The sequence below is a fragment of the Montipora foliosa genome, chromosome 11 (assembly GCF_036669935.1).
Source record: "Montipora foliosa isolate CH-2021 chromosome 11, ASM3666993v2, whole genome shotgun sequence".
NCBI classification, from domain to species: domain Eukaryota; kingdom Metazoa; phylum Cnidaria; class Anthozoa; order Scleractinia; family Acroporidae; genus Montipora; species Montipora foliosa.
In genome coordinates this window covers 38,782,481-38,803,064 of record NC_090879.1, presented here as the reverse complement: position 1 = coordinate 38,803,064, position 20,584 = coordinate 38,782,481, and the positions used below count along the sequence as shown (strand labels likewise).

The window sequence follows — 20,584 nt, the reverse complement described above, 5'->3', positions numbered from 1 at the left end:
CCTTGTTTTCCACCGAAACAAATGAAAAGGTTTGCATGATAATAGAGCTCAATTCCCAGAGGATTAGTTGGGTACACCAACATGGCCTCCGTTCCTTTATTTCGGAACACCAACGTGGACGCTGTGACGTCACGTGAAAACACTCTATACTAAAAATTCAGGTTGAAAGAGAGGTTTAGAGGACAAAGACAAAGGAAAGTGGATGGGATGCAAAATATTTTTCACATTCATTCCAACGTGTTTCTGTTGTTTTTGTCCTCACTGCCTCACTATCAAACTGAATATTTGATATTTTGAAAATGGCGGATTAACTCTCTCTCCTCCTTCTCGCTCCTTGCTTACGCGTGCGTTGTAAGCAGCAAACGAAGTTCGCTGCCAAAGTAATAGGTCCAAGACTGTTGTCTTTTTGTTTGGAGGACACATTTAGTTTTATCAAACCAGAGCAGTTGATGAAGGGAAATTGACCACCATAAGAATTATTCTTGTGAAACGACGTTTTGATCGTTGGCCCTTCATGACAGAGAAATAAAACCTAATTTTTCGTGTTTCACCAAGTACCAACGAATCTACGAAACTAACCCCTTGAATTTTTTTTTTTTTGAGATTTTCCGCATCTTCCTCCTCTACATAAAAATGTCAAGAACTTTAAGTATCGTTTGTATAATCATTGTCGTCCCCAGAGTCCACTTTTCTTTTGGTCAGCGCCAAAGACACGGACTCTGACCACAGCCAAAGCAGAAAGTCCGCGAATCAGGGACTTCTGCTCTTCTGCGCATTCTTAGAAATTTGAAACCATAACGGTCGTCAACGGTTACGACATTGTACCATTATCTCTCGCTTTGAGGAGGAGGCAAACATGAACTCGGAAATGGCCCAATTTGGGATCAAATCAACCCGTATCAAATCGTAGGTTGGTGTTCGAGGAGAGCCGGAGTACTCTAGAGGCAGAGTAGAGAACCAACAAACTCAACACACATGTGACGCTCTGGGAATCCAACCCGGGTCACATTGTTACATGGGAGGGGAGTGGTCTCACCAATGGGTACAACCAACCAGGTACTTAACTTTTTCATCTACGCGTTTTAGTTCCGCATTAACATTTCCTTGTTTTCAGGCTATTTGCCGTCCAAAACACTGTCTTTTGCAGTCAATAGAGAGAGATTTAGCACCGTGTTTACGTTAAACGTGAGGCTAAAATTTGTATTTTGTTTAAAATAGACTTGTTTGATTTCAGCTATTTTTTTGCCTGTGATTAACAAATATGGCGTAATTCTCAAGACAAAGAGACAAGTTAGAATGAGAGAATTTTAATGCTTTTACGGCAAGCACAAGCCCGCAGTTTGCCGTTTTACGTAAAAAAAATCTCTTATAACCCCTATAAAAATCGTAAGAGATCGCAGTAACAAACTAAGGAGCATAGAAAGGGAATGGTGCTAGCGATACACGTGATATGGAGATCTCGTTATCACCAATGGAACAAGTTGCGTTTTGATATCATCGCAGTTATTACCGCTGTTCAAATGTATGTCTTCAATGGCTCTTAAATACATCGTTCTTTCACCATATCATCGACGGGTTCAGCTACGTTCTCACAAAAAATGACCAGCTCCCAGTTGGCTTGATAGCTCAATTGGTAAAGCACTGCACCGGTATAGAACAGGTCATGGGATCGAATCGCGTTCAAGCTTGAATTTTTCAGTCTTTCCTTTCGTTACTGCCAAAGTAGCGTTCACAACTGCGATGATCTCAGAACTCAACGTTAATTCTTGTTCAAACTAACTAGAGTCCAGTCCATTCCTAGTCAATTTGGTGGGCGGAGCTTATGCCCTTTTATTGCGCGAATACGTGTTTAAACCTATGATTTAAAACCGACCTTAGTAAAAATTGACTCCCTGCTGTGCAAAAAGGATGTTTCATTCTTGTTTTACAGGTAAAGTGTTCAGTATTCGTGAATAACGAATGAATTTGTTTCAAAATTTCTGACAAGCGCATCGGTGCGACTTCTAAGATGAAAACTATCATGAAAGACTCGAACCTCCTGAAGCCAAGTGCATAGACATCTTCAACGATACAGCGGCCATTTTGATTTCTATTGTTTAAGAAAGATATTATGGGATCCTCAGGGGGCAAATTAATAAGTATTTTACCCCATAGCCAGAAACAAAAGACTAAACAATTGAAACAATGACTTACACTTCAAAACAATAGAAGCCGCTTACAATACCAAACAATAGCAGCTTACGATAGCTGCTACAATACGGCACTTATTTGCACTTGACGACATTCTTTTAAGAAGAGGAAAAGGAAATGTTTGACGTTTAAACAACATTAAACATTGTTTGGCGACTAAACATGCTTGATCTAACTCAGATCAAACTCCACGAGCAAAGAACTATGGGTCACAAATACGTAAAAAACACGTGGAAAAAGCGGCTGAACAAGCGTGGTACGCATGCACGCGCCGAACATATTTGATACGGCTGGCCAAACGAACAAAACTTCGCCCATCAAACACGAGAACACAAAAAAAATTGTTTTAAGTTGTTTGATGGCCTTCAAATTTTATTAAATATGACCAAACACGATCGCACAGCACCAAACAAGGTGGCCAAACGGTAAAATGGTTGGTCACCAAACAATGTTTAATGTAGTTTAAACGCCAAATATTTCCCGTTTGGCCAGGCCCTAATAGCGAAAAATAATCAAAGCTTTAAAGTGAAGATTTAATTACTTTGAAGCTTGAAAACCTTGACAGCCGGAAAGGCAATATGTCGTACGATACTTTTTCGCCAAGGGCCAGTTGAGACAGTATCTTCCCAACAACAGGCGCCATTTTAAATCCATGACCTGAAAGAAAGGTTATTGGAAAATTATCGCATTGAAATGCAGAAACTTATGCAGTGGCGAAAAACGGAGTCTGCAAAAAAATCAAGGCTCGACTTGACTGATGTCAGAGAAATCATCGTAGTGAGCAACTTATGCAGTTGTCCAATGAAAGAAGTGATCCTCGCACTTAGATGGACAATTTAAGAGATTGTCGTTTTGTAGACACCTGACCTCAGTTGTTCAAAAGGTGGATAACGCTATCCAGCGGATATCCATTGGGTAGCGCTATCCACCCTTCCAATAACTGGGGCCTGAAGGATTCAGGTGGTTTCAACGGGATTCGAACCCATTAACCCTGCGATAGTGCTGAAATGCTCTACCAACTGAGCTATGAAGCCACACATCTGGGAGCAGGTGAATTTGTTGGGCTCATTTGTCAGGTGTCTATAGAACGAAAATTGTTTAAATTGCCAGCAAAGTACGAGGATCACTTCTTTCATTCTTTTATAACCCGCACTTCAAATATACATTCATTCATTTCATTTCATTTATGCAGTTGTATTCATTCCCTGCTCGCAGGCCTTTTTTTTTGCGTTCGCTGGGTTGACGAGGATGGGAAAAGACACTTCTGCCATGAGTCGCAACTCACTTTGATCCACCCGCCGTCCACAACCTTGGACGGCACTCTTCAAAACGCATGCCCCATGATATGTTTGCTGACTGCGACTTGAGCCCGCCGTGTCGCGCGCATTCCTTTACAGTAATTACGCCGTTGTTAAGTGATCCCGTACAACACGTGAAGTATCAGGTGAGGATTCGTTTGCTAAGTAACTGCCGCGCATGATCAACACAGTGAGTTTGGACCCATGTCAGAGGTGTCTTTTCCCACACTCGTCAGCCCAGCGAACGCAAAAGAAAAGAGACCTCTGCTAGCAGGGAATAGTCCACAGTTTCCGAGTTGCTGCATGCCTCAGCTTCAAAGCGAGTCCTGGTGCACAACCATTCAAATGAAAATGAGTTGCGTATTCTTATGCAAATCACTAAACTCATTTCCCTTACAATAGTTGAGCACCAAGACTCATTTCGAAACCGAGACAAACAGCAACTCGGAAATGGCCCATTGTATTCACTACTACGAAGTAGAAATAGCAAGCGTCCAGTTCTTTCAATTTCCACCTTACAAAAAGCACCACTAATTATTAGCAAAAGATGTCTCCTATTCAGCTCTTCATAGGGTCATTATGAAACGCCTCTGCCTTAAAAAAATAATTAACAATTACTCCACGAGCGCGCGTTGGATATGAGATGATAAAAATAGCCCCGTTATGACTATAATCCTCTCATATGTAACAAGACGAGTGGAATAATTGTTTTATTAAAAGCGCCCACAAATTATGGATAAGTCTTTCTTACTTTACTTTGCAAAAACGAAAAAAAATGATGCGTGCAGTTACTGATATTGGATAAGACGAGTTGTTTATAACCAGTCTCAGCTCTAACAAGCGCGAATGGAATTATTGTCTTATTGAATTTTCATTGAATTTTCATTAAATTCTGAACGCTTGGACACTTGGAATGTGGAAATTTAGAATTTTTTCTGCTTCAACGCTTGACGCAATCAGTTTTCAAATTAGGTCATACGGTATATGAGCTGATAACCGAAAGGTCGAAAATTTAGCTGCTGCGGAGCCGAGCGAGCAGCAACATATTCTGGATTCGTGAGAAGGTAGGACGAATTCTCGAATTCACCACATCCCAGAATGCATCATAATTAGCCAGAACGCAATGCGCCGTTCACCGGCTTTTACCAGAATGCATTGCATTTGAGCAGAAGGCCGCCAAACTGGAGATGAGGTCCCGTAAATTTTAGATGAAACTACACATGATGTAAGGGTGAAAACTCAAGACAATTCCAAATCTAGATTAAGTCCTTGCATATAAATCTTACTGCGCAAAGTTCTGGCACTAAATGTTTCAGTGTTCAGAAAAGTAATAGTCAACTTCCAAGCTTTCTTACACCCATTTTCACAATTCTTCCAAATAATCGCCAAACTGCATGGATAGACCAATTCGGCTAACTCAATGTTGTACCCAATTCAAATCTCTCGGGGTTAAGATTCTTTGTGTGTTGAATTTGCATGACAATGAAACATTCACATTTAAATGATATGGAAATACTTGGAACAAAACGCTTTATTCCCAAAAGATTTGAATTGGGTACAACATTGAGTTAGCCGAATTGGTCTATTTAAGCTTCCATCCATGAAACCTCCGAACATCGCAGGGAAGAATGACTTCATCTCCAGGATATTCAATCTTATAGCTTCAGTTCACAGTTCGATTACCACAAGGAAAAATACCTTGTGCATTACTCACTTCTATGCACCATGGCTTTGCTTACCAATGCTACACTATGTTCTTATAATAATATATTTTACAAGAATATAGAGACTGAAATTTGCGATATTTTAAGAATAAACCCGAGGCTAAAATAACGATAAAATTCTGTGTTTTGACAATACAATCATACGTTTTTAACTTAACCGAATATATTTACTTCTTTCTCTAAACGTAGTTAAAACACAATGGAGTACTTTCGTTTCCATCACGGTGTTTCTGTGATAAGCCAGACATCTTGACAACGCTGACTGCAACGAAAACCTATGGAGCACGTTCATAATGTAACGCGATCTGATCTAGACACCGAACACTTGTAATAATTAATAATACCCCAATACATTCTAAAACGGAAATGTCATGTAAGAATAATACGAAAATATTTTCAGCCTGAATTCGGCAGAAAAATAAGAACAAGAATTTGGTTTATCAACGGAGTTGATAATGTAAATTGACCACCGTACAGAGATTCTAAAAGCTGACGTTTCGAGCGTTAGCCCTTCGTCAGAGCGATATTTTGGATTCGCTCTGACGAAGGGCTAACGCTCGAAACGTCAGCTTTTAGAATCTCTGTACGGTGGTCAATTTACATTATCAACTCCGTTGATAAACCAAATTCTTGTATACTACTTCCCCACCGACGCAGCACCACAGTTTCTTTAGAAACTACCCCTTCTTTCAGAAAAATAAGAACATGAATTCAGCCTAGGCCGGAGAAACAAGATTCTTATTTTAAAAAACTTGAGTGCACATAGTAGAAACAGAATGTTCCGCAGCATTATTATCTGTTAGATACACTAGAAGATTCTGATATATCATATAGAGCATTAGATGAAGACAGCAGACACCGAAGCGGCAAACTTTGCTTGTCCTTACTGTAATGCTTCACGATGGTGAAACTTACGGACACCGTGAGAGCTTCAACTCAGCGAACTCCTAGTGCTTCTTTAGTGCCCTATCATTCTATTCAGGAACCGAAATTACAAAATCTACCTAATCAAGCTTGGAATCAATGGAAGAAGGTATTTCCGTGCACTGATCTTAAAATTGGCACCTTTCACTGAACTTGCAAATTTTTATCTCGCCCAATTGTTTATCTTTAAGTCTTCTTTACCTGAAAAGCCAGCACCAATTATAATATTTCTAAATTCTGGATGTCTGTCCAACACAAACAAATGATCTGGAGTCACCTGCCAACAAGAACACACACTTATTTGTTAGACTGAAGCTTCAGGACAGCTTAAGAGAAAGAATATCAACAGTCTGAGGGTAATTTACTCTTTATAGCTTTGTAGTTCACCAATTTACTTCTCTGTGCAATAAAGGTAACCTATCTTGTGTGATTAAGGGCAAACGTTTCTGCGTGGTTAAACGAGTGGTTTTCTTCCTTTTTTGACTAGAAATTTTTGTTTTCGATAAGAATGATAATTATACCCAATGTTCTCCAATAAGAATAATAAATGATCCTTACAAGCGCCCTTTTATCAAAGCTACGAAAGCTACGAAGGAGGTCCAGGCAGGTGCTTTCATAGAGACCTAATGAGTCTACCTTGACAATAAAAAGGTTATGATCTATCTTTCAGGCAATTCTTGGTTTGGGGTAATTTTCTGGACAAATAACCCACGTTAATATTGCTCGTGACGTCGAAAATAGCATGCTTATAAAGGTGGGTGATTTTTGAGAGGATTTCAAAACCTCAATGAGATATTAAATTTACAAAATCAAGAAGGTATTGAAAATGATAATCTTACAGTGTAGATACAGTTCTCTACAATGCTTGGTTGTGATTTAACACCAGGGAATTGAGCCTTAATGAGCTCTGCAACCCTGTTGATGAAAACTTGATCCTTCTCTTTAGGAAGAACATCCCTTAAATCAGGATCACCTATCTCCAAACCATTATGAGGACAAATCTAAAAATGAGAAAACAATTTTATGACATCAACACAGTGGCCCCAGTTGTCATGGTGTGAATGACATTCATGGCATATTGGTGCTAAAGTTAAAAATCAAGGCCATAATCTATATTTGCTACTTTCGCAAGTCCCATAACACACCTTGCATGTTTGCCCCCAAAATTTTGCATAGGCATTGTTTTCGATTTCTCTTGGAACATGAGTATATCTTCGGAGAAATAATGCAAACAATGATTATGCAAAATTTTGGGGGGTAAGCAAGATGTACATGTATTATGGGATTTGAGAAAATAGTGAATTATTCAAGTTATAACATTAATACAAAAAAAAACAGTTATATCAATCAGTAAATTTAATGTCTTTAGAACTCTTAATCAATTTCTTCCTGATTTACATGAAATGTGAAATGCGTAATGTCCTTTAATTTATAAATACCTAATAAAGCCTGTACTTCAAAATTTTAAAAAATGATCAATTTGTACACCTAATGCTAACATCCAGTGTTTAATCTGAACAACAAATTCTCGGCTTTGACTTTCAATAATTATCGTGAAAAAGCACTGTCACTTATGATATGATAATTATGTGTTCTAAACATCAATAGTATATTAAATAAATGACTCAAAAGTTCGATCATGGTGCTTGTTCCGAGGTCATAAAGTACAGTTGTACATGTAAGCAGCATCTGGCCTGCAAAGTTTCCCTGGTACTCACATTTTTCTGAATCCATAACATTTAATAAATTATTATGTATTGTGGGGGATGTCCTTCAGTTCTGCCCAATGTACTTGGTTAGTACACTTGTGCGCTAAATTGCATGGTTTTCAGGCACAAGCTAGTCCTCCTTATAGTGTTACATGTACTTTCTTCATCAAAGACCACTGTAAACCTTTTCCAAATTATTGTGCAGACACCATCCTAATTTCCCCTCCCCAACACCTCCTTAACATTAGGCAATGAGGCAAGTGTAGGCCTGGGATGTTTGAAAACGTAAAGCATCATGGCTAGATCATCAAGTTGAACATAATGCAAACTGCATGGGAAACAACATTGATATCCTGACAGCTTTGTACAAATATGTAGCAGCTTTTTTCTTTAATAGCACTATTCTGCTGCACAGAGGCATGATCATAATATTATTATTTTCAGAACATGTGATAAAATGTGCTTATACATGTAGTATCCTGCACATGTTTATTTACATGCCTTGCCTCACCTTGGTCATGTGGTTGCTTGCAAAAAAACGTTTTTCAATAAGCATGGTGTCATAAACTGGTCTAGTTACAGTATTTTAGTGCTTACCTTTATGAGTCCAGGATATTCCAATATAGGAAAACCATAAATATGTTGGGTTTTTCCAAGTGGTTTACTAACTATGAATCCAGGAAATTTATCTGCAGAGTAAAGCTCAGGCTGAGTAACTGGCCAATAGCAAACACTCATTCTTTGAACCTGCAAACCACCAAGAAAATTATAACATGGTATTATCCTGTAACGCTTGCTACAATACAATAAACTGCCTGGTACATCCCTGTAGATCGTAAAACTGCTCTAAGTTTGCTTCAATGTTGTAGCAAGGGCTTTCTGAAACAAACTTGTGTTCTCAGTATAGGGGGCCCTTCCATAAGACAACATACAATGTACGGAGCTCAGGAACCTACTCTTTGCAAACAGAGTGTGAGTTGAACATTCTGTTATACTGGTATGCATGGATTAAACTTACAGAAGAGGGGGGTTTAGTGGTTTAAAAAAGCTTAAAGTGCATATGACACAAAATGTTTTATTAGCTTGTTCGAAAGAGCTTTCAAAATGATAAAGAACCGCATTTATTTTATTGTGATCACTCTCTTGGTTGCCAAATTATTCAAGATTTTGATTTATGCAAATTCGACGATGTGTGACATCACATAGTGGACAAAAAAAGGATGTAAAATAAAAAAAATGGAATATAGAACTTTGAAGAATTTTTCTGTATAGAACTGCAACTTTTTACAGTTCTTATACTCATTACAAAGTTCCATGATATGGCCCACTGTGACGTTTCCACGGCAATGCAATGGGCCCCAGGCCCTCTCCATCTAAAGGGTAAAATCAGAGTTTTTGAGTCTCCAACAAGGGTTATTTGCTCTTGATGTTCATTCAGTGGGTGTGTGTGAATATGGACATTACACAGCACAAGCACAAGGAAGTCTGGAGTAACAAAGAAGGCATTTTTCATTTTGGGAAGGTAGAGGTCTGGTAAGGAGTATGTTGCTATGGTGACATCATAATTACTACCACAATGTGTAGTTTTGGTAGCACATCAACCCTGCAGACTATTGTGATTTTACATAATTTTGTGTCCACTATGTGACGTCACAAGTCCTCTAATTTGCATAAATCAAAATCGTGCATAACTTGACAACCAAGAGTGCTATTACCGTGACAACAAAGTAAGTACACCATTCTTCATCATTTTGAAAGCTCTAGATCTTTCGAGCAAGCTAATAAAAAATTTTGTGCCATATGCACTTTAAAGCCAAACCCAGATTGGTCTTCTTTAATTGTGGCAAATTTTAAATTGCTAATAAACAACACATCGTTAATTTGTGAGAGACATCTCTCCCAGTAAATGTACATCATCTAAGAAAGTTGTGGGGGATAGCAGAACTTCAAGAGAGCAGGATTAAATTTAAGAAGAGCAAATTTATGAGAAAAGGAATGAAAAAATCAGCTCTCGTTCTTCTTCGTATTTCGAAAGTACTTGCATTGATTGCTCAATAGGCAGAATTTGTTGTAGTTATTTCAAGAAGAAGACTATTTATTTGAACTCCACTTTTTGAATTAAACAGGCTGTCATTACTTGGTGCAGTTTCAACTGATAAACTTTCAGTGATCTGGATCGAGGAGAAAGTGACATCATGTACTCACTAGCTTAAAAATGCAGTGTGTGAATGCGGCTAATAATTAGTATGCAGAACACGAATTTGACAATCTGAAAGCCAAAAACCCTCGTGCTGCATACTAATTAAGCTGCATTTTTAAGCTGGTGAGTAAATGACGTCACTTTCTTCTCGATCCAGATCACTGAAAGCTTATCAGTCAGAACCGCACCAAGTAATGGCGGACCGTTAAATTTATAAAGTGGAGTGAAAATAAATAGTCTTCCTTTTGAAATTACTACCAAAATTCTGCCTATTGAGCAATCAACGCAAATACTTTTAAAATGTGAAGAAAAATGAGAGCTGATTTTTTCATCATGGTAGCACTTTAAGCTGATAGAAATAGTTGGCTCCTTTAACAAAAAGCAGCAAGTCAGTAACTTAAAAAACGTTTGATGGGGTAGATAGTAAGCTAATTATTTGGAAACATACACTGATTGGAATTTGAACCCCAAGAGGCTTCAGTAATTTGTTCACCCAAGGACCTGCATCAAAAGACAGAATAAGAAAGAGATGAGCTTGACTGTGTAAAACGTTTAACTCTACAAAGGATTATTAATAATTTATTAAATATTTAAATAATCCTGCTCTCTATTTATTAATAGGCTCAATTATAATGCATGCATTTTGATTGAGTCTCACCCATGATCAATAAGAGGAGAGATGCATAGCTGACGTCATCACAAAAACAATTAATTCTTTATGATATAAAACAAATAGATTCTACATTGTCATGCGTCTGTTCAGTAATACATAAAGATAAGTTATAAATAGAAGACGTCAGAATATGGTAAGAATAAAAAAAAAGTGGCACATGAGGCAATAGCCAAGTGTGTCACTGATGTCCTTACCACATTTTGACGTCATCTGTGATCTATTACCGAACAGACACACAGCAACAAGGAATCTATTGTTAAATTTACTAAAAAAAATAATTAATTGTGCTTCTGGCTGCATGACTCTATTGAAAAAGCAAAATTTCTTTTCTTTTAAATGGCAACGAAATAACCAACAAACTAGTTATGACTTGTTACATTCCAATAATAATTCTATCTCCTCATTTGCATATTTGAGATCACATGAGAAAGCGCATGCATGGTGAAGATCATTACAGCGTTGCATTCAGTGAAAGAAGATTCTAAACATAAGCGCTGGAGTTATCATTTAAAATCACTTGCATCAAAGCTTCAGCCATTCTTGTCTACTAGTTTGCTCTACACATACTTTTACAGATGAAAGTCTGTAAGAGGGTTAAACCATTCTTTGAGATCAAATTTTTAATTACTGGTTGAGATTTATTCCATCTAATGGCCACGTCTCAAGACCACAAGAAAACTATGCACACCCGCCATGTTAGAGTCAACTGATGAACATCATATATCTGCTGGAGAAGCTACTGAAAAGCAGCCCCGAAAAGGTGTTAATGCTGCTGAAACAAGTACCCAAAAGGAAAAAACCCCTGCTGGAAAGGCAGAAAGGAGTTGCAAAGTGGCAGGCGACCACGGGAAACCCTCACGCAAACAAGCTGCACAGCAGGAAATCAAGCAGCAAAACAAACGACCATTGCTTCTTCCTCCAATCCAGTTGAGGAAATAGATGAAATAAAACAACAGCTGAAACAGCTTTCTGGCTCCCTTGCAAGCATAACACCAGTGATTACTGAAAATAAAACCGCCTACGACAATAATATTATTACAACCAGGAAGTGAAGCAGATTTTGACTTGACATCCACTGTGTCATGACTGAATCAAACCTGCATGACGAGCCCCAAAAGAAAAAAGCAAAGGAGGAATCCAGCATGCTCGCTGGTATGGCAACCAAACCGTGAGGATGTGTAACACCTGAATTAGCAGCAATTTGGTAAAACAATTGCTTAGCAAAGGTATCAGCAAAGAAGCCTGTAATTACAGACTACAATGTTTGGGCAAAACAGTTTATTGACTAGAAGAAAAAGACGATGGTGTGAGGTCAATAAACAAAACCCCCAAGGCCCAAACATGGAAGTGTGTGGTTGAGAGTGATTACATAATTAAAAATGAAACAAGAGGAATTAGAAAAAAAACGACGACTAACTAGACGGCAATTTGTGAAATAGCGGTTGCCTTGCGAGTAGCAGCCGCTCTCTTTTGCCAATCAGTCATTTCGAGATAAATGAAATAACAGTCACTATGCCAGTCGCCCTGCGCCTTAATAAGCTCAGATGGTACTTGAGCTTCAAAGGCAAAAGTAGCACCACCGCACCTAAAACTATGAGGGGAGTAGCGAGTAGAATCAAGACCGACAGCTTTGATAACCCTGGCTAAAAAAGAACTAAAATGCACGTAGGTAATATGAATCAATGAATTAGCCGACTGAACCAAGAATAATGGCATGTCCTGGTGTACCTGGTTAATCCGAATATGATTAGCCAAACCAGCTACAGGGCACAACAAACTTCCTGGAATGTGTGGCAGAGGTAAAGAAAAAAGGCGTTCTCGAAACTGAATAGTTTTGGAGGCACAAACTGTGAGATAAGCGAACAATGCGTCAAAGCGAAGATCTGACCGCAAAATAACCTTAGGCAAGACTTGAGCCGCACGATCAACAACTAAATTCGACTTGTGTAAAAAGGAGTAAAAAGCTACTAGAAAAAGCGCCCACATGGGGACATGCAAAGGATTATCAAAATTGAAAAGATGTGCAATGCGTAACAACAATCGTGGAGTGATTGGGGGCTTTTCGCTTAACTGCTGCTCCTAAATAACGCTTGGCTCCACGTAACAACTACAGTTTATAGCGATAATCATTACGATCCCAAGTCAATTCATAACCGAGGAGCTCATGCATATGTTAAATGCTACTTAAATGATTCAGTATAGTACCATAAACACGGCCGGGTGACACTAAATTATTAATAAGCTATGTAACGTGTAATTGATGTTACAGTCACTGAAAATGGAGCAGACGAAACTGCCTCACAAAACGTAATATAACTCTTAATGTGAGAGTTCAAGTTCTGCTGGGTTGAATCTGCAAATACTCTCGTAATCAAGTTGCGTCCGAGAGAATCCAACGCTTGAATGTCTAGTAGTGGCTGGACTTGTCTTCGACGATCTGCAACAGAGGCACAAAGCATCAATTAAGAAGGTCAAAGGCTAAATCCTCACTGTCAATGGATAACATGTGAAAACAAAAATTGCACTGAGAAGCGAGATCATGGAACTTTCTGTGAAAGGCAGAATCGGTATCCCAACAACTAAGGCAATCAGCGAAGACATTGTGGACCCCCAGAATATGAGAGACATGTGTAATTCTAAATCGTAGCAAGCTGCTGTGAACCAAAGCTGTCTTAAACAACGCTGCATGAAGACATCCCTTGTACGACCTGAACGCACCACCTGAACGGCAGCATCATTGTCACATGAAATCTGGAATCTGGAACCTGTCAACTTGGGAGCCCATATTTTAACAGCCATGATGAGTACGAACAGTTCTAATGCGTTGATGTGCAGGGCCAATGCTTCAATATCACTGGGAAATGCAAACGAGATACATTCGTCGAAACACGTAGCACCGCCTTGATGTAACGAAGCATCACAGGTAAATGGCACGTCCTGGAAATCACGCGGGCGTAACGCGATCACAGCGGAACCATTGAAGTGTTATAAAAAGGTCAACCACCAGTCTATATCAGATAGCATATCACTCGTTACCGGGAAACGTGACTGCGTTGGAGACAAATTGCGCAATTGGTTTAAAAGGCATGACATAAATATCCTGCCTGACCGGATGCACGCTACGACAAACGACAGTTTCCCTAGTAACAATTGCAATTGTTGCCATGTGAAGGTCAAAAATTGTGTCCACTGCAATAATTCCGATTGAAGGTCTGATAAGTGGTCCTCAGGAACTTCAAAGAGCATCTGTTCGGTGTCCACTAGAATCCCAAGGCAAATCATCCTCGTAGAAGGATGACAGTCTTTTTCGGGAGGTGATGTAGGCCCAGTTCATCGAATAAATCTTGAAGACAAGCAAAGGTGAAATGAGCATCTGCTAGATGTTCAGCTCCGTAAAAATTGTCTAAGTAGACATCAGTGGTATAACCTTCCTTGGTAAAAACATGAATAACCACCCGAGTAGTTCGCTAACACACTAACACTGATGAACGCAGACCAAAGGGGCATCTAGTATCGAAATACAGAAGGCCATCCCACATAAACCAGAGATATTTATAATCCTTGGGATCGATTGGAGATTGCCTATAAGCGCGTTTCAGGTCTTCTTACGCAGTCTTACACAGAAGTTGAAATTCATGGTCCAAAGAATGAGTTTTGGAAATACCACTGTTGACAGAGGATGCATGCGGGAAACTAAGATCCATCACAACCCAGCGCTTAGTAGAACCACGTTTGTGAACTGTCTGTAATGGTGATGTAATAAGGGCGTGTGGTAAAGGATTCTCTTTGAAGGGCCCAGCAAGAGCTCCAAAGCTCAATTCAGTTGATAAATAATGTTGTACATCCTCGGGGTAGGCAAGAGCTGAATGGTGATTTGAGTGCTGAGGCAAAACACTAGCGTTACAGTTTATAGGCCAACTGAATTGCAGGAATTCAACAACGTCGTTGTCGGCATAATCTGTCAAATAATGTCTCCAAACAGAAATGTTAAGCGTCAACCAGCTCGAGGCTCGCGTGGAAAGATCTGAAAGGTGATACGCTAAAGCCGCTGAAGGCTAGCCCAACAGGGGCATGTTCTCAATAGCAATTCCCAATCATCACTTGCGCTGATCCTTTCTACGCTGGGCAACTGCAATCGTTTAGAAGTTGTTCAAGTTAACCCAGAACAGTTTAGCAGCATTAGAAAAGAAGTAAAAACCGAAGATGTCATGCTACAGAAAGCCCAAAAATCCCTGCTTAAGGGTATTACTGCAGTCACTAGAATTCAAGATGACTTCATGAAGGCCAAGCTACGATAAACCTATTGTTGTGTTGTACAGTAGCTTGATGTTCATTACTGTGACTTGCTATGGCCCATGTACTTTGCAGTCTCACGGGATCTCTAATATGCATATGGGGAAATTAAACAAGCCTTACCTGTAAGGTGAAGTTTGATTGGAATTCTATCTCCTCATTGATGGATAGAGAGATCATGTGCAAGCCCTAAATATGGGGTTCCCCACCCAGAGGGGCTTACGAACATACATGGGCCACAGTCTTTAAAGGATGATCTTCACCACACATGCACTTTCTCATGTGATCTCTCTATGCATCAATCAATCAAACTTTTTAATTATTTTACAATAAGGACAAATCTTTTCTTGGAGAAATTACCGTGAAGATGGTTCGGTCAAAGAGCAATAATATTATTACGGACCTTTGTTTCCTAATAAGTGAATTGAATATCATATAATTATTAAGCCTCCATGACCCCAACTCACTCATGCAATTTGTAGTAAGTTTAAGGTCATGAAAATGTTGGCCAAATTATAATGATGACATCCTTGCAACCGGGAGTTGTGTGGATTGTTGCATGACAATTAAGATGTGTGGCCCACTGTCCAGATATCTAATGTTAATAGACTTGTGTCTATTTGAGCAAGTTACGGTAGTTTTATACTCTGTATGACTGAGATAAAAAATCGTGGGATTTCATTTCAATGAAGATAGGAGATCTAAACATGCTTGAATAGCAATCATTATGATATTATGACCTTTTAAATGTATGATTAAAAACTCAATTCAGCAAAACCCTTACCTACTGTTATGATCACACTTTTGGCCTTGTAACAGTTCTTAGAAGTTTTGATAGCAACAATGGAACCTGGTTGAATATTCAGCACCTTTTCACCATCATGTAAAATTCCACCATATTCCACAAATTGTTCCTATGATAATACAATGCACATTAAAGTTCAGCATAGGAGACAAAAATAGTGGCTTTTTAACAGTATTTTAAAATAATGGCATTGAAGCAAGTTAAATACTCAATTTGACAAAAATCCAATACACAAATTATTTTAAGAGGGCATGCACAATCACGCAGCTAAGCCTACAAACCAAGCCTGTGAACCACCGTAAATTGACTGTTTGTTTTAATACTTCAATTCAGACAGTTCTCTTTTTGGGGGGAAATTTTACAGTCCACAGGAAAGAGCTACAGACAACATTGTATGTAAAATTCAACTTTAGCCATGTTGCCAAGTTCTAGCAAAGGAATGTTGCCAATAATAATTATTATAATCCTCAATGCTTGATACCCTTGGTTTAAAAATAATTATTATAATTCTTAATCATATAATTAATAGTATAAACATTCAAACAAACCAAATTACCTGCAAACACCTAAGAGCAATATCAGCCTGTATATAACCACTTGTTGGCTCAAGAGCTCCACACTCCTCTGGAGGCACACTTAATCCCGGAAAACATTTGTTGACTTCCTCTGCTGTCATCTGTACACATTCTTGTCCAACATTGCGCACATTGGTGATGACTTTTGACATCTCATCATAGGGTGGTCGATCCAATGTTAATAATCCAACTTTACTGAAACCAAAATAATCAAAGCAGTATTCCTTAGCTCCAAATTAAAATCCCAAAAGCTGAGAAGCACTCCCCGTCCTACATGTACAGATGTACATGTACCTAAGCCTTAATTGTTTTCTTCCTAAGTACTAGCACTGTCCAACAAGATAGCAACACCGATGATTTTACTCATCAGTAGGGGGTAGTTCAGGGGTGACACCTGCAGCTGGAAGTGTGGTTTCTCTTTCTTCAAAATCAGGATAATCAAGAAAATAATAGGGGAATTAAAAGAGTGTCAGCAATAATAAATTATGAGAACCAAAGAGACAAAACAAGTAGGTACATGTGATAAAACATAACCTTGGCCTAACCATAATTCTTCTAATTCTTCTAATAATAATGTATCACTTTTTTGCAAACTGCAGATACCTGCGTGCAAGCCATTTAGCCATTACGAGATGACAATGAAATACCCAAAAAAGAGTCATCAGTTAAGACCATAAAGACGTAAAAAAGGTTCTTTCAGTTAGTTAAATTAGCCATCTGAAAGCACTTAGCAACATCCTTGAAAAACACATTAATAATTCATGAGCAAACCTTTCTTTCAGGTCACAAATTAATTTTCACGTGCATGAGCTTTAGCACAGGTTTATAGTACAGGTCACTTTTCACAGGTCACTTGTTACAAAACCTTTACTGATGCTAAACTTAGGCTTCATTAGGCCTTGTTAGGCCTAAAAACGATAATGCCTAAGGCCTAAAGACTAGCCAATTTGAACGTTTTGGACTGCTTCCGTATAGGTAAAACAATGACCTGTAATGAGTAACCTGTGGAATGCTACCTGTGTTTTAAGGTGGCCGAACACAGTTTTCGCTTGTGCTCTTGCTAACGCAATGCAGCATGTGCAAGGATTGCAATAAAAATAAACATGGCTTCAAGACAGCAATCATTTTATTTGCTCAATGCGTCTGCTATCTGTACTATTTTCCTCATAATTGAACAAATTTTTTTAATGGTTTTAGTCTTTCATGAGAAATCATCGTACATGTATGAACTTAGAAAAGGAAACGATGCAAGGAATTCTGCAATTCGCAGCGTTTTCTTTGTTATCGAAAGATTACCCAGTTAAATGCAGTGCATGCGTATAGTAAGTTAAAAAAGTGTGATTGAATGCGAATATCTTTCTTGGAAATATGCCTATTTCTTGAGAACCACTCGTAAGAATTTAACAAAATTTGGCACGAAAATACTTTACAAAATAAGTAACTGGAGTATTGAAAGAGAGGAAATTCTAGATATTCTAGTGAACGTTCAACAAGGGATAATTAAAGATCTCTCTGTCAAATTATTATGTTAACTTGTGAGCAATCCGTTACAAACTTGTTGCATGCAAATTTTAAAAAAGCTAACCACCAGATTTTCTGCAAATAAACAAAACCTATTTTAATTAAAGGCCCGTTTATATTTATTCATGTTGCCATGACAATGACATATACGCCAGCTTGACTATCAAAAAACTGAAGTTTGTGTTCAAAACTTGTTAAATTGCTTGCTACCATTTTTGGCTACCAAAGGATCAAGGGTTTCAGAGAAAAAGGTAAATGAAACATAGGAATCCAAAACTGTGTTAAACCTGCCGTGAGCTTTATAACTGATAAAACAGTCTCCTCATTAGAATTTTTAAAAATAAAGCATACTAATAAGTCATAGCTTGTTTTCCTTGTATGCTAATGTTCTCCTCTCACAATTTGAATCTTTGTTCCAGCTCCAGAGTGACATGCTTTTAGTGGAGTGTTGAAGCTGTTCAAAAAACTTGCAGCACATGTTTTATCAGGTCAAAAACACTCAGCAGCTACACCTTGTGTTTATACACCCGATATTAAAACACAGTGACTGCTGCTGGTTTTTTAAACATTACATAAACATCGTCAAGCAAAAATGCCATTAAAAATCATTCCAGAAGGTAATTTAGCACAAGAATGCTGCATGGCCAGTGTGACATCCCTGAGATGAAAGCAAAACCAACTGGTGTTAATGTCATGCCTGTATTGAACTGAAGTCTTTGTTTCTCTATTAATAATATGCAAGAAACAATTACTCGATTCTGATGGCTAAGAGCAGTGCAGTTCAGGTGTAACACCAGAGCAAAAATAAGTGTAATAGGAGTGGGAATTACACATTGAAATTCTGGATTATGATTAGCTAATAAACAATAGGGTTTGGTCAGAACCAATCAAATCATTTGCTTTCAGATCAAGTGTGCCCCTGGATGATGCAATTTATGGTGCAACTTTTCCCTGATTGTGTGATAATTGTGTGTGTTTCTTCTGCTTAACCTTCTCAAATTTTTTCATGCACATTACAAAAAATTTACTTGTGCTTATTTTTTTCCAAATTGGACTAGAAATCATGTGATTACCAATACAAAGCTGATGGACTGAGCTGAGTAACATTAATTTTAAACAACAGTATTTTAAACCTCAGAGATTTCAATAATTAACACCAAGTCATTACAGTGGCTAAAGAAGAGCACAATAAAATTATGTAATTACGGTAAGTCCAATGGAGAACTTTTGTGTTGCACTAGACAATTCCACCTGAGAAAATTACTCCAGTTATGACAACATCAATAAGATTAAGGAGCAAGAAACAACCGACATGTAGACCAAACCTGATAATGTTTCTCCCAGCCTTTTTTCCCACTTCATCCCACATTTGAAATGCTTCTGGCATTAATGCAGTATGAAATGGTTCTGGGTAACCATATCGCACCAGCCTGCTTTGACCATGTGAGCTGCCACGGCAATGAGGGAGCGGGAACTGTACCATGAAATAAAAATATATGAAAGTGGGTGGCAAAGAAGTCCTACCAGTGTTTTGTTCTTTGAAGTTAAGTTCTGCTAGCGACTTCAACTTGACACTCTAATGAGGTGCCAGTTGTTTGAAGCTTCCTTTGAGCCAATCAGGGCTTAAAACCATGACAACCTAGATATTTCAAAATTTCAATACCCTAAATTGATTTGAGTGACTTCAGGACTCGGCCTACAATGAAATGCCCTTCATAAATAAGTGTAGGACTTTCCTAGAACAGAGTGTAATTCACACTCTAGCCCTCCTCCTTTTAGTACTGCAGCGATGGCACAGGGGTTAGAGCACTCGCCTCCCACAAATGTGGCCCGGGTTCAATTCCCAGACTTCATATGTCATATGTGGGTTGAGTTTGTTGGTTCTCTACTCTGCACCGAGAGGTTTTTCTCCGGGTTGCCCGGTACTCCGGTTTTGCCTCTCCTCAAAAACCAACATTTGACTTGATTTGCTTTCATTGTTAATTTCAGTTTACAGTGTCCCCAATTAGTGCTCCAGCGCTGCAACGACTAGACACTTGTATTAAGTTAAAGGTTTTATAGAAACCTTAAAAATGAGGAGTATAAGTAAACTAATATGGCCAATCACATGCAAGAACACTTCAATTCCAACGTACTTCATACTGTAATATACATAACGAAGCAAAAGATAGATAACTTTATCACCTCAAGTGAATGTTATACCTGTTCTAAGAGAAGAGTTTTTTTACCCCTGGAAGCAAGATATCGAGCGGTGGAGCTTCCTTCTATACCGGCTCCAATTACACAAGCATCGAATACACTATTCGCAGCCATTTTTGTTGTTTTGAGTCTACTGGGTAAATTTATCCCACAAGGGGTGAGGGGTGGGGACCTCCTTTTCAGTGACACACTTCAAACTCAAAAAACTGTAACAAACACATTACTGAACGACTTTTCCAGTGTGAAAAACTGTAAATGTTTCTGTATTAGATTGTTGATACACAAGATGCCACCTTGAAAAAGTTCCGAAAACGTTTCCGAGTGATTCCTGAGAATTGCAACAAAAGGGAGCGTACAAGTTGTCGAAATTTCCACATCGGGCAAATCCCAGGCATTCCCGTCTGGTTCAGGGAAGTGAGGAATTTGACGGGTAAGGCCTCCCCGGGGATGGGGATTTGGCTTTTGCCTGGGTG

At 38.6% G+C, this 20,584-nt stretch overlaps 1 protein-coding gene across 1 annotated transcript; it reads right to left on the bottom strand.

Annotated features, from left to right (window-relative positions):
• Positions 1–1,291: 1,291 nt before the first annotated feature.
• LOC137977579 (peroxisomal sarcosine oxidase-like) lies at positions 1,292–20,263 on the bottom strand. Its single transcript, XM_068824839.1, has 9 exons — positions 20,115–20,263; positions 19,238–19,386; positions 16,373–16,586; positions 15,796–15,925; positions 10,494–10,546; positions 8,443–8,592; positions 6,976–7,137; positions 6,338–6,413; positions 1,292–2,847 (listed from the first exon to the last, which is right to left on the bottom strand). Exons 1-9 carry the CDS (start codon positions 20,223–20,225, stop codon positions 2,711–2,713), a joined length of 1,182 nt encoding a protein of 393 aa, XP_068680940.1. The 5' UTR covers positions 20,226–20,263; the 3' UTR covers positions 1,292–2,710.
• Between the last annotated feature and the right edge of the window lie 321 nt (positions 20,264–20,584).

Bases quoted from the DNA above. Each gene is read 5' to 3' on its own strand.
- LOC137977579 (XM_068824839.1), bottom strand. From the start codon at position 20,225: ATGGCTGCGAATAGTGTATTCGATGCTTGTGTAATTGGAGCCGGTATA. The intron at 19,387-20,114 runs GTATAACATTCA...TTCATGGTACAG, and splicing joins AAACTCTTCTCTTAGAACAG to TTCCCGCTCCCTCATTGCCG. The intron at 8,593-10,493 runs GTATGTTTCCAA...GGTGGTTTGCAG, and splicing joins GGGTTCAAATTCCAATCAGT to GTTCAAAGAATGAGTGTTTG.